General features: G+C 44.4%; 1 protein-coding gene across 3 annotated transcripts in view; it reads left to right on the top strand.

The window, feature by feature from the left end:
* Window positions 1-1,358, top strand: part of SHANK2 (SH3 and multiple ankyrin repeat domains 2) — a 514,254-nt gene extending 512,896 nt beyond the window's left edge. For all 3 annotated transcript variants that reach the window (XM_040409073.1, XM_040409075.1, XM_040409074.1), the window contains one exon: window positions 102-1,358. In XM_040409073.1, the coding sequence (XP_040265007.1) occupies window positions 102-648 (547 nt within the window). In that variant the 3' untranslated portion in view covers window positions 649-1,358. The remainder of the gene's footprint in view (window positions 1-101) is intronic.
* Window positions 1,359-15,316: the final 13,958 nt, after the last annotated feature.

Consider the following 15,316-nt stretch of genomic DNA (forward strand, 5'->3'; position numbering starts at 1 on the left):
GATTTATTCTGTATTACACTCCTGTGATTACCATGCATAAGTGTTATAGACCTTTCAGTATCCCAGCGATGTGCCCTGATGTTTTTATTCTCTCTCGATAGGGGCACAGATGTATTGAGTACGGTCTCAGGTAACAGAAATACCACGGTCACTTTCACTGTCCGTCCTGGAGCAAACCAGCCAATTACTCTGCAGAACAGGACGCCCGACTTCGACAGCAGGATTGCCGGGATGAGGCGAGCTCCAAGCCCTCTTGCCGAGATAACCAGAGATATCCAACCTGGTCCTCTGTCAGCTCCAGCTGCCTCCATTTCTGACGTCTTTGTTCTACCAACTCCGCCCCCTACAGGGGATCTTTTTGGCATGAACTTAGGGAGAAGCAGGTCCCCCTCCCCATCAATTTTACAACAGCCAATTTCCAATAAGCCTTTTTCAGCAAAGCCTGTCCACATGTGGACTAAACAAGATGTCGCCGACTGGCTGGAAAGTCTGCACCTTGGCGAACACAAGGAGATGTTTATGGACAATGAAATTGACGGAACCCACCTACCGAGCCTTCAAAAAGAAGATTTGATAGATCTGGGGGTGACGAGAGTAGGGCATCGAATGAACATAGAACGAGCACTAAAGCAACTCTTGGACAGATAGAAGTACCTTGTGTTGCCTCTTTGTTTTCCTTTCCCGACAGAAAAATAAAAATTCTTAACGGGGCCCTTAAAAATACTTAAGGAAAATCCTAATATGATTATCTTTCTTTACTGCAAGTTTAAATAGCTGTACAGATAATTTATAAGCACAATATTTTAAGGAGACAAGTGGCTGGTCTACTGGGCAGCCTTTGTGCCACTATAGTTGTAGAAGAAAAATGGAAAAAAAAAGAACTTTTGTGATTTAATAATACTATTTCTGTGGAATAAATATTTGGAAGAAAAAACATTAGTGCAACCTTTTTAGAAAAAAAATAAAGAAAACAATCCGCCTCATTTGAATGCATCTGAACCAGCTGAGCTGAGTTGTATTTTCTACCTTTATAGAACTTCTTCACAGAAGAATGAATATTTCCTCGGAAGTGGGTACGGATAATGCAGCGGTTTCTGAAGATCTGGAGAAAAAAAAAGTTAACTTGAACCCCTAATGGAAACAAGTCATGTACCCCTGTTCAGCGTCAGAGAGGCCTCTGCAGTTTTTTTTTTTTTTTGTGTGGCTGGGTGACCATTCCCAATCCCCCACCCGAGCCACTCTGAGACTGGAAGGGGTTGTAGATCTTATGTGGTATTATTTTGCAGGTACTAATTTGTATCAAAGTTTAAATTTATTGTTGTAATAAAGTAAACTAAAATACAAAAAAAAAAAAAAAAGCAAAAAGGTGTTTTACTTGAGATGGTTTATGGTTGTTTAACCTTTTTTTTTTTCAAGCCGGGGCAAGACTACCTACAAAAAGAAATCACTCTCTCTTCCCCCCCCCCCCAAGCCCAAGTTTTTTCTTAGTCCATTGTTCCGTGGTGGAACTTCTCGAACCTGTTAAGTAGTTTTGCAGCCATCATTGTCTTCCACTTGATAATTGCAGAAGATAGAAAAATCGGAAAGGCCATGCTATTTTTTTGTATTTTAATGAATATGGTATTACCTCTCTATGACGTGCCAGTTACTGTTGACGTTTGCCTGCGTTAAGAGTCGTCGCTGTGGAAGGGGATGACTACGGAAGACATTGAGATCAAAACATTTGCCTTCACGTCGAGTTCACGTGAACCCATCGCCTACACTCAGGGAGAGCAGACATTTCTTTACACTGCCTCCCCGTAGACACCGGTGATCGCACCGAGGCACCCAACATGTTTCGTTCATTTTGTTGGCCCATCCAATACTCTAGGGCAGGGCTCCGCAACCTCCGGCACCCCAGCTGCTGTGAAACTACAACTTCCAGCATGCAAACGTGCTCGGCTGTTCTCACAACTCCCATAGAAGTGAATAGAGCATTCTGGGAGTTGTAGTTTCAGAACATCTGGAGTGCCGGAGGTTGCTGATCCTTGCTCTAGGGACATCTCTGAGCCGATCAGTTCACTCTGTGCCTCAGGGTTTCTAGTGAATGTATAGGCCATATTTTCGGCCCAGCCCATAAAATGTCTGCCTCTGGGTGTGTAGATGATGGGTCAGTCTTACAAACAATGAAGACCCTAGAATGGATGTGTATTTTATTTATTTTTTTCACTTGAGTAGGGTTTTTTTTTTTTTTTTTTTTCAGGCACCTAATATAAATCTTTATTTACTAGAAACACAATGAACATTTAAAGAGCTAAATATATAGTCTATTTTTACATGGTGTTTTATGGAAGGATGTGTGGGGCGTAAAGTGATCGTCCATATTTGCTATTAAAAAATTGTAAAAATTACAAAACCTTAAAAAATATATATATATATATGAAAAGTTGCCATAAGTACTTAGCATATGAACTGTCTGGCTATTGCTCCGGTTACACGGCAGCGGACAGTGACCGCCGACCCACCACGCGCTCCTCTAATGTGCAAGGAAATTGTACCGACAAAAAAATAAATGGAGACCATGAACCACACAAGCAGTCGCTGGGGAGTTTAGGCTTTGAACTTTTTGTTAAATAGTGTAATTTAAGAGACTTTTTTCTTGACATATCTAGTTTATGTAATTTCTGTGTATACAGCACCAAACTTTTACAAAAAAAATTAAAAATTATCTTGTAAATTGTGTAAAACTTGCACAGCTGCCAGTGACGGAGAAATTCAGCGATTCTCCTTTAGTTATTTTGTTATATTCTACAAATGACTAGGTGTGACTGTTGGGGCTTTTGTTTTGTTTTTCCCCTTTTTTTTTTGTGTATTCCTCCCTGTGATAACGTGTTCCATTAAATTACATTTGGCAGTTCTGCAGAACATACGCTTTTCATTTGAATTAGACCCCCTCAGAGCCGACACTAAGCACAGGTGCCCCCCACCCACCCGACAAAATTTTTCTTTGGTTAGGGTGCGTCTGTTTCTCTCGTTTGTGTTACCGCCTGTGTTCACATTGTTAACGTTGCTGTATTTTCTGTGCTTTTAATTCCGATCATAAAGAACAGATTTGAAAAAAAATTCAAGCTACTGTAATTGCACTTTTTTCCAAATCCTCAATACTATATTGTATGGCAACCAAATTACTGTAAGAAATAAATATCATATTGCACTAAGATTGTGGCTCTGATTGCAGAAAACATAATGTTCTCTTTGGATTCAATAAAACGATACCAAGTTGCCAACTCTCTTGAATGAATGGTCTTTACACTCTATAAAGTAGGGAATGAGGGTACCGCGCTCAGAATGAGATTTGCAGTCCATCTGAACAACTTGCGTATTTGGCGTTAGTATTTGTAAACCAAAACAGGATTGGGTCCAAAAAGAACAGAAAAAGGTACAAATATCTCCATTAGGCCTCGTCCACATTTCCTTGTAAGTGTCACGTCTGTGAAAAAAAGCGTCCATGTATCATCCGTAAAGATGTCTGATGGGTCCGTGTGTCCGTTTTTACCCTCCGCATGTCATCCGTAATCCACAGATGTTGCTCAGCTGAAAATTAATTTCAACAGCATTCTCTGTCTTCCGTGAAAAATGGATGCAATCCGTGTTGGGTCTGTGATTTACACGGACCGATAGACTTCAATGGGAGTGTTTGGTCCGCACCACAGACCAAAGAAGTGCGTGTCTCCGTGATTTTTTTTTTTACTGACCCACAGTCTGTAAAAAAAATACTAGTGTGTGAACACACATATTCAAATCAATGGGTACGTGTGCTGTCAGTGGAAAATGCGGACAGCACACGTTCGTGAAACACGGAATTGTGGACGAGACCTTAGAGTTTCTCTCTGTTCATGTTCCATTCCTGGTTCTGGCTTCCAAATACGCACCACTCCTAAGGGTCCATTCACACGTCCGTGTGTGTTTTGCGGATCCGCAAAACACAGACATCGCCGGCACTTAATAGAAAATGCCTAATCTTGTCCGCAATTGCGGACAAGAATAGGACATGTTCTATTTTTTTGGGGAACGGAATTGCGGACCCGGAAGTGCGGGTCCGCAATTCCGGATCCGGGCAGCACATCGTGCTGCCGCAATAGAAATGAATGGGTCCGCAATTCCGTTCCGCATAATGCGGAACGAAATTGCGGACGTGTGAATGGACCCTAAGGCTTTGTGTACACTGCCGTGTCTGTATTTTGGTACACAAAATACGGATACCTTCTGTGTGCATTCCACATTTTTCTCATTCCCATCAACAGTAGGGCCTCCTGCACTCAACTGGATTTTTGGTCCGCATCCAATCCCCTTTTCTTACAGATTGCATACCAGACCCATTCCGCAAAAAAAAAAAAAAGATCTCATCCATGCACTATTCGCATCCGTTCCACAAATTATAGAACCCGTGAAAATTGGGATGTGCATGGACCGCATCCATATTTTGGAGATCCTCAATTTGCGGACCTCAAAACAGATACGGTCATGTGCAAGAGGCCTCATCTGCAGATCAGACCACAGTAGGGCATGTTTTGTCAGTCGCAGATCGGTCACACGGATCTGCAAAAAATACATGTGTGTATGGTCTCAGAAATGAATGGGTCAGTGCTCTATCTGCAAAAAAATGCGGATAGCACACAGATGAAAAATATGGTTCTGTGCAGGAGGCCTAAGGCAGGGAACTGAATCTCTGCTTTAGGCCTCATGCACACGACTGTGCCGTGTTTTGCGGTCCACAAATTGCATTTGCGGATCCGCAAAACACGGATGCCGCTCGTGGGCTTTCTGCAATTTGCGGAATGGGCACCCATAATAGAAATGTCTATTCTTGTCTGGAAAACAGACATGAATTTTTTTTTTTTGTTTTTTTTTTTTACGGGGCTACGGAATAGAGCAACCGATGCGGACAGCACATGGAGTGCTCTCCGCATCTTTTGCAGCCATATTAAAGTGAATGGGTCCGCATCCGTATCGCAAAAAATGTGGCTCAGATGCGGACCAAAATAACAGTGGTGTGCATAAGGCCTTATGTGAAGGAAAGCCTAGATTAAAATTCATCTTTTGTTTCCTTTGACAGCAAATACCACCAAAATTTATATTAGGTATTAAAGTATACACCAATCACCCATAACAGTAAAACCTTAAAGGGGTTTTCCAGGCCTCTGATAATAATGTCTTCAGCATAGGTCATTAATATCCGATTGGAGAGGTTCCGACACCCCACTCCCCCGCCAATCTGTTGTTCCCTACAGCCTCTGGTGCTGGAACTAGCACTATATATGGAACAGGAAGCACAGCGCCGTTCAGTGTAGTGGTCATGCTGGGTTACTGCAGCTGAGCTCCCATTAATTTCAGTTAGAGCTGAGGTGCAGTAACCCAGCATGACCACTACACTGTGAACGGAGCTGTGCTTCCGTCTCAATTCACAGTGATAGTTCCGGGGCGGAGGCTGCAGAAAACAACTGATCTGTGGGGGTGTCAGGCCCCCAATGATAAGATAAATGACCTATCCTGAGGATAGGTCATCAATATCGGGAGTCTGGAAACCCATTTAAAGCCTTATATCATGCAGATCCATCCTGATGCAGTCTTTTCCCCATAGTGCATCCGGGTGCCATCTCTTTCCCCTGGTAAGTGACGCACATGCACCCAATCGTCCACATTACGTAAAAGAAAATGTGATACTTCAGACCACGCAGCCATACGCCACATTATCTCATGCACATTAGTGGTGGACATGGGTCAGCATGGACATTCTGCATGTCGTGATATCCTGTGTCTGACACCTTTCTATCATTGCTAGTAGGAACGTTGTCAGCAATTTGCTCTACAGTATGATCCGACCAGAGAAGCTAGCCTTTGCTCCCCAGTGCAACAATGTGCCTTAGGCACCAAGGAACCTGTCACTGGTCCACTGTTTGACTTACCTTGGATCACATTTGGTAGGTACTAACCACTACATACACCACAAGAGTGGCCCTTTTACAGGTGAAACTCGAAAAATTAGAATATCGTGCAAAAGTCCATTTCAGTAATGCAAATTAAAAGGAATTGCATTAATGCAGCTTAAAATTTGAATTTTGTGAAAAGGTTCAATATTCTAGGCTCAAAGTGTCGCACTCTAATCAGCTAATTAATCCATACCCCCTGAGCAAAGGGTACCTCAAAATTGAGACTTTGGGGTTTCATAAGCTGTAAGCCATAATCATCCAAATTATAACAAATAAAGGTTTGAAATATCTCGCTTTGCATGTAATGAGTCTCATATGTTAGTTTCACCTTTTAAGTTGCATTACTGAAATAAATTAACTTTGCACGATATTCTAATTTTTCGAGTTTCACCTGTAGACATTCTCTGACCAGTTGTATCACAATTTGGCCCTTGTCACAGCAACTCCGATCCTTACTCTTGCCCGTTTTTCCTGCTCCTAACACAGTGGGGGACATTTATTAAACCCTTCAGGACAGAGCCATTTTCAGTTTTTTCATTCTTTTTAATCCCTGCCTTCCCAAAACCATAACTTTTTTATTTTTTGATAGGCGGGACAAGTTGTACTTTCTAATGTCATCATTTACTGTTGTATAGAAATGCAATGAGAAGCTGGGGAAAATTTTTCAAATGGGGTGAAAAAACAAAGTTTTCTTTTTACAGTAAATCCTATGCGGTAAAACTGACCTGTTACCTTCATTCTCCGGGTCAGTACAATTACATCACAGTTATATAATTTTTATTGCGCTTTAAAATGTAACTGTCTTTTTTTTTTTTTTTTAAGCTCAACACACCCTGTCTTCTGTTGTCCTTTTTTTACTTTTGATGACCTCTCCTCAGGAAAGGTCATCAATATCAGATCGGCGGGGATCCGGCACCCGGTGGCTATGGTGCCTGCTGAGCTTGTGAGTTGGTGCCATATTTAAATACCCGACTTCCGACTTAAATTTATGATGGGCGGTCAGGAAGGGGTTGTTATTTCCGTTGCTATTGTGTGAAAAAAAAATCTCGCAAATAATTGCGCATGCCATATTTGCACTATAATTTGTGACTGTGAGCTTCTCACCATTTTTCCGCAGTGTAAAGAAAAGTGGTGGTGCTTCACACGGATATACTTTAAATTATGCCATAAACTGGCGAAGGTTATAGCTTGTCTGCCCCTAGCTGGCGTCTACTTGGGTTTGTCGTGCCGAGGGCCATGTAGCTGGCCAGCTAAGACCTGTCCTAGGTTGCTTATATGTTTATATAGCTTGACTTGCCCAAAAATTTAATACAGTTCTTATGTTTATATGTTAGGCTACTTTCACACTAGCGGCACGGACCTCCGGCAGGCTGTTCCGTCAGGTGAACAGCCTGTCGGATCTGTCCTGCCGCTACTGAACGTGTGCCCCCGGACTGCCGCTCCGTCCCCATTGACTATAATGGGGGAGGGGCGGAGGCACGGCAGCGCGGGGCGAGAGGCTGCCGGAATAAATGTCGGACATGTAGTTTTATTCCGGCAGCCTCTCGCCGCGCCTCCGCCCCCATTATAGTCAATGGGGATGGAGCGGCAGTCCGGGGCACACGTTCACTAGCGGCAGGATGGATCCGACAGGCTGTTCACCCAACGGAACAGCCTGCCGGAGGTCTGTGCCGCTAGTGTGAAAGTAGCCTTAGAGACAGAAAGAGTTATTTACTGTGACTTCATGTTTCTGGATGTCATATAACAGTTATATATTGTGTTCACAGAAGCAGAAAAGATAATATGCCTTTAAGAGTCATTATATGGATGTAAGGTAAGCTCAATGACACAGCAGAATTAGGGCTCATGCACACAAACGTATTTTCATTCCGCTTCCGTTCTTTTTGCAGACCGTATGCGGAACCATTCATTTCAATGGGTCCGCAAAAACAAAGGAAGGTACTCAGTGTACATTCCATTTCCGTATTTCCGTTCTGCAAAAAAGTAGTGCATGTCCTATTACTGTCCGCAAATCACGGTCCGAGGCCTCATTCAAGTCAATGGGTCCGCAAAAAATACGGAACGCAGACGGAACACATCCGTATGTCATCCGTATTTAGCGGATCCATACTGTAGAAATGCTATGCCCAGCCCATATTGCTCATGTGTTTGGTGATTAATAAGTTACCGTTTCCCCTTTCCAATCTGCAAAAAACGGATCAAATACGGAAACCATACGGATATGTTTTGTGCAATAATGGAACGGAAGAGGACTTAAATCAGAACAAAAATAAATAAATCAGATTCGGAAAAACGGACCGCAAAACAACAGCGGTCGTGCGCATGAGCCCTTAAACTGTTGTTACTGCCCAGGAGTCTTAACCAATCACAGCAAACCTCATACTGAGCCTGTGTGGGAAATCCCCTGGCAGAAGCTTCTGGAGTCTGTATAGACCAGAAAAGAGAAGCAGACATTTCCAGTCAGAGCTGTGTTTTATGGGAACAAGACGCCAAATAGTTCCACCAAACTGCGAAAATCATATCGCAAACTACACGCAAACTGAGCAAATCAAATTATTGGTTAAACCTCAGATATGCCTCTCAGAGTGATTACAAAGTGCTTAAATAATAGAGTGAAAGTACAGATACTGAAGAGAAATATATCCACCATTTATGTTGAATGACAAGATTGAACAGTTAAACCACCATCTTATGCATACCGCCATTTTGTGATTCTTTATGCAACACATGTTTGTACATGGACTATCTGCTGCGGAGGCGGCAGTGTTCTGTATGGAAGAAAAGTTGAAGTTAATAAAGAGGTTATTTTAAGCATTTGGTGTGCTCTTCAAGCCTATTCTTTCCATAGAACGGCGCTAGAGGAATTAGCTCAAAAGAAACAAGACGGAAGCCGAGTAACAGACAGTCTGGTTGGACTAAAAAGTTAGAGATATCAAATTCTAATGCCACAGCGCAAAAGACACTTCATAGGCCCCTTTCACACTGGTGAGTTTTCCGCGCGGGTGCAATGCGTGAGGTGAACGCATTGCACCCGCACTGAATCCGGACCCATTCATTTCAATGGGGCTGTGCAGATGAGCGGTGATTTGTACGCATCACTCTTGTGTTACGTGAAAATCGCATGTTCAATATTCAGCGTTTTTCATGCAAAGCAGGCCCTATAGAAATGAATGGGGTTGCGTGAAAATCGCAAACAAGTGTGGATGCGGTGCGATTTTCACGCATGGTTGCTAGGAGATGATAGAGATGAGCAACCCCGGACCCCATTAAAGTAAATTCACTGTATTATTTTCCCTTATAAAATGGTTATAAAAGAAAATAATAGCACTCTTAATACAGAATGCTTAGTAAAATGTCGATTGAGGGTTAAAAATAAAGAAAATTACTCGCCTCATCCACTTGATCGCGCAGCCGGTATCGTCTTCTTTCTTCTTCTTTCAGGACCTGCAAAAGGACCTTTGATGATGTAATCGCGGTGACGTCAGTGCAGGTCCTGCTGAATGAGGATAGAAGACAGTTTACTGCCACTCCATTAAAACAGGGGAGAACGGGCCCCTGTTCTCATGTTCAGCAGGGGCCCCGGTGGTCAGACCCTTGCCGATCAATTATCCTTTATCTTGTAGATAGGGGATACATTGTATTTATAGGACAACCCCTTTTAATAACCACTTGTATTCCTCATGTAATAAAAATTCTGGAGCATTTATTCTTATGACTATGTTGTCCCATTCCTCAATTATTGCTACTAGAAGTTTATGAATGAATTGCCAGCAGCCTGCAATAAAGGTTTATCTGGATATTACCAGTTGGGGGGGGGGGGGTCCCTTCTGACACTGGCAGCACTGATTGGATGGTGTTAGACTGGACAGAGAGACACCCAACAGGTAGCACCCAGCTGGACCTTTAGGCCAGACACAGATGAGAGAGTTCAATGCGAGAAAAACGCTACATGCGAGGTTCCTTTCTAGCCTTGGACAGGAGTGCACAGCATAATAATGATTTATAAGGTTGTGTGTCCCTGACAAACCTGGAATCTATTGAATTTCACACTGACATAATGCTGTCAGAGGAATTCAATAGATTCCAGGTTTACTAAATCTTGCAGTAGTTCCCATGGGATCTCTGTACACTCCTAGTAGATGTCCAACCACTAGGACCCCTGCTTATCATGAGAAAGGGGGCCAGTTTTCCCTGTTTGAATAAAGCAGGGGTCAAGCATTCAAACTCTGATCTTTTTCCACTTGTCCCCTACACACTGGAGCGGCCAGGGCCGGTGCAAGGATTTTTGCCGCCCTAGGCAAAATAAAAATTGCCGCCCCCCCGTTATCAGATGATCTGCCCATATCATGACATCACATATGTCCACCCGTTTCTCAGCATTTAAATTAAAAAAGAGAGTTATAGGTTGCAATAAAGCCCCCTATTAAGAATGGTGGAGAATAACTACCATAACTTAAGCCATAGCTAAAGAAACAAACCTGGGGCAAAAAACAATAAGGCCTCCCCCCATGACACTTGATGACTTTTACAGAAGAAGCTGTATATTGTGTGGCACAGTGTAGGCTGTATGTGTATAACACAAACATATTTCACATGAAAACTTAGTTACTTGGCTTGGCCCTTGGGGATCTCGGACACCACTTCAACAATTTGGCCGGGGGGGCTCGGCGGAGCTGATGTGATTTATCCTAATGAGAAAGATTTCATAATAAGGATTTGGAGAAGGTGCAGAGGGATAGCAGAGCAGGGGGAGGCTGGTGCTGCTACTAGGGGGTCATACCATGTGGGAGTAATAAAGCCCATCATATTCCCCCCCCCCCCCAGTAGAAATAATTCTCATTATAATGTGACAGTGCAAAAAATACCCCCTTGTAATGCCCCCAGTTGAGCTAATGTCCCCATAATGTGCCAGTATAAAAATACCCCTATATAGTGCCCCCAGTAACTGCCCCCATAGTGCTCCTCTCCCCCTTCCTCCTAGTGTCACCCATAATGTACCAGTATAAAATGCCCAATATATAGTGCCCCAGTAGATGCCATCAGTGTCCCCCATAATTTGTAAGTATAAAATTCCCCTTCTCAGTGCCCCCGTAGATGACCTCATAGTACTTCTCTCCCACCTTCCCCATAGTACCCACCATAATGTGTCCCAGTATAAAATGCCCCTATACAGTGCCCTAATATAAAATAGCCGTTCTTTGTGGCCTCAGTAGATGCCCCTATAGTGCCCACAAATAATGTGCCAGTAGCCAGAGCCCCCCCTATATCATGTGCAAGTAGCCAGAGCCCCCCCCCTATATCATGTGCCAGTAGCCAGAGCCCCCCCTATATCATGTGCCAGTAGCCATAGGGCCCCCCTATCAACATGTGCCAGTAGCCATAGGGCCCCCCTATCAACATGTGCCAGTAGCCATAGGGCCCCCCTATCATGTGCCAGTAGCCATAGGGCCCCCCCTATCATGTGCCAGTAGCCATAGGGCCCCCCCTATCATGTGCCAGTAGCCATAGGGCCCCCCCTATCATGTGCCAGTAGCCATAGGGCCCCCCCTATCATGTGCCAGTAGCCATAGGGCCCCCGATCATGTGCCAGTAGCCAGAGCCCCCCATCATGTGCCAGCCCAGTAGCCACCAGTATTGACGACAACAACAAAAAAAAAGTGCCTGCAGCCTATCAGAGGAAGGGGAAGGGACACACCTCTCCCTCCCCTGCTGCACAGCCATCTGTATCGCTGTCCTGAGGACGGCGATACAGATGACTGGAGATGAGCGCTTCCACAATGGAAGCGCTCATCTCCGTGTCCACAGTCCTGACTCCTGTCTATAGTTAGTTGCGGGCCGGCGCCCGTAACGACTCTATGGATGCGCCGGCCCTGCTTACTAGAGTGGCGGCGCAGCATGAGGGGCGCCGCTGGCCACTTAATCAACATTTTGTTTTTGTTTTTACCGCACAGTTCCGGCGCCCCCTGCTAAATTGCGCCCTAGGCGGCGCCGGCCCTGGGAGCGGCAGTGCACATGCTCAACTTGTGTGCCATTTAAATGGGGGACACAGGACACCTGTCCTCATGATCTGTGGGCATCCTAGTGGACAGACACCACCAATCAAGAACTTATCACCTATCCTGTGGAACAGCGATTATGGGACAAGCCCTTATTTATGATTTCTGCATACACTGCAAATGGGGGTCCCTAGATATATGCATTCATACAGCTGGTAAAGGGAGCCGTTTACATCTAAATGCAGTGAGCTCCTCCTAGTGGTGGCTGCAGGGAGCCAGAAATGTATCATTTAAAGGGGTTGTCCAGTTTTCCCATATTGATTACACATTTGCTTGAAGGGGACGGAGCAGCTGTAATGACACTGCACCACTGCTGCAATGTTGACGGTGTGCAGGTAAACAGTGAAGAGAATGCAGTGCTCATACAAGCGTCACGGTCTCTGCAAACAGCTGATCAGTGGGGGTGCCAGGAGTTAGACCCTCCACCGGTCTGATATTGATGACCTCTCCTGAGGATAGAAATGCTCAACCTTTTAACGCTACGGTTGTATGAAGAGAAAAAATAAATAAATTATATAATGAAATTACTTTTGGACCTTAAAGGCCATGTCCAGGATGGATTTACAAGTGATGGTCTATTCTCAGGACAGGCCACCACTGTCCTGTGGATAGGCCATCACTTGTAAAATCCTGAACAACCCCTTGAAATTGGGCATGCTATAGACATTCGATATCTCAGGATCTGCAGAGAACTAAGGGGGTCATTTATTAAGAACAGCGTTTTAGATGCCGGTCTTAATGCTCCTTTAGACCAGCAGTGGATGCTCCGAATTTATGTAGAGGCGCCGGCCTGTATAACTTCAGCTTATCCACTGCCGGCGTAAATCTATGCCATCTTCCTTGCTGCAGTAGATTTAGACCATTTTCTATGCCTACAACAGGCGTAGAAAAATATAAATGAGACGGGCCTGGCGGCTCGACCATGCCCTGCCCCATTACCCACCCACATCACGGCCCCTTTTCTTAGATCTAGTGCGAGCGGCGAAAAGCCGCAGATTGTGACTAAAATAACCTACGCCAAGAAGTGGCATATCTGTTAGTAAATGACCCCCTAAATCTTTAGTGTAGCTGCCAACCATCCCAGGAACTGAAGAGGTTTGATACTTTTTTCTCTTCTTTCCCGAGATCAGCGGCCACCAGATCTTTTGTGCCACTTTCCTTCCCCACAGAACGCGCACCTTTAGACCTCATGCACATGGCCGTTCCGTGCAGCGGGCCGGACCCATTCAACCGCAAAAAAAATATGACGTCATATTTATTTGTGGTGTGGAACAACGGAAAGAAACACCACGGATGCACTCCGAAGTGCTTCCGGTGTCCCGTTCCACATCTCCGGAATTGCGGACCCATTCAAGTGAATGGGTCCGCATCCGTGATGCGGGGTACACGCGGCCATGGATTGCCGCAATACGTCCGCCCAATGGCCGTGTGCATGAGGCCTTACCTGAATCATAAGCTTGTGAATCCAGTGGCTGCCATTTTAAATCAGACAATAGACAACTTACATTGACATTATTGATACGTGACCCCTGGAAGTATGCGGATTGCGTGCTCGCTGGCATTAAACCCCTGAGCTATGATGATTTTCCAGTGATTTGTTCCTCACATTAACATTAGACTCAGTTATTGCAGAATGGATATAAAAAAGCTTTTAGAGAAATGGAGCATGTAGAAGTAATCTATAACCTTACACAATGGGCGAGCCAAAAACAAGGCAACCGGTGCTTTACAGCCGCCGGGGCCCAGGCACTTTCCGTGAACATAAAAGTGCACTCACTGGTAACTTGCAGGATCTGCTCTGCATTCATAGTCATCTGAGTGCATTATAAGCTAGTAAACGATGGGGGTTGTAGTATTAAAGTTGAGTTACGGAAGCACGATCCACAGGGCTACATTAATGGAAGACTCCATCAGTTCATGTAAAAAAAATGAAGAAAGGTCAAAAAGTTTCTGTTACAATAAGCTAATGGATGAGAGATGACGGGCCCCTTCTTGTTAGGGTTTGTTCACACCTGGCAGAAGGTTGCAGGTATTTCTGTAACTGCACCATACATCTGAATGAAGGTTACAGAAATCCAGGTGTTTGCTGCCAAAACAAGAGCAATCAGATAAATGGAAGAGATGTTCAGAAATGTCCTACACTCGTATAGATCATATGAGTGTATCACTGTACAGCGGCGGCGGCATGAAGCGCACGGTGTCATAGCAACCAATGACGGCGTGCGCTCGGCAGGACGGGTTTTCACAGACTGTGGACTGTGAAAATCCATGTATGTGTGAATGAGGCCTAACAGTTTGCTTTTAGGGGGAAATATGGTTCCTCAGAGATACCAATGTCATGTGCAGGGCTCCTTTAAATACCATACACGTCACTTGTCTTTCCTATACTACATATTAGCAGTGAGATAGCACTGTATAGCGCCACCTGCTGTTTGTCATTTCCTTTTTGTTTTTTTGTCCATCTCATTGAGCTGGTCACACGTACTGTTTAAATCTTCCCCTGCTACCAGCCATATGTTCTGGTAGAAGCTGTGGCAGTAAGGCCTCTTTCACACAGGCGTTGCGGGAAAAGGTGCGGGTGCGTTGCGGGAACATGCACGATTTTTCAGCGCGAGTGCAAAACATTGTAATGCGTTTTGCACTCGCGTGAGAAAAATCTTGCATGTTTGGTACCCAAACCCGAACTTCTTCACAGAAGTTCGGGCTTGGGATCGGTGTTCAGTAGATTGTATTATTTTCCCTTATAACATGGTTATAAGTACAATAGCGCTGGAGGGGTTAAAAAAATAAAAAATTATTTAACTCACCTTAATCCACTTGCTCGCGCAGCCCGGCATCTCTTCGGTCTTCTTTTTTGCTGTGTGCAGGAAAAGGACCTGTGTTGACGTCACTCCGGTCATCACATGATCCATCACCATGGTAAAAAAATCATGTGACGGACCTTGTGATGACCGGAGTGACGTCCCCACAGGTCCTTTTCCTGCACACAGCAAAAAAGAAGACAGAAGAGATGCCGGCTGCGCGAGCAAGTGGATTAAGGTGAGTTTAATTTTATTTTATTTTTTTAACCCCTCCAGCCCTATTGTACTATGCATTCTGTATTCAGAATGCTATTATTTTCCCTTATAACCATGCTATAAGGGAAAATAATAATGATCGGGTCCCCATCCTGATCGTCTCCTAGCAACCGTGCGTGAAAATCGCACCGCATCCGCACTTGCTTGCGGATGCTTGCGATTTTCACGCAACCCCATTCATTTCTATGGGGCCTGCGTTACGTGAAAAACGCAC

The sequence above is a fragment of the Bufo bufo genome, chromosome 10, assembly GCF_905171765.1.
Source record: "Bufo bufo chromosome 10, aBufBuf1.1, whole genome shotgun sequence".
Classification (NCBI taxonomy): domain Eukaryota; kingdom Metazoa; phylum Chordata; class Amphibia; order Anura; family Bufonidae; genus Bufo; species Bufo bufo.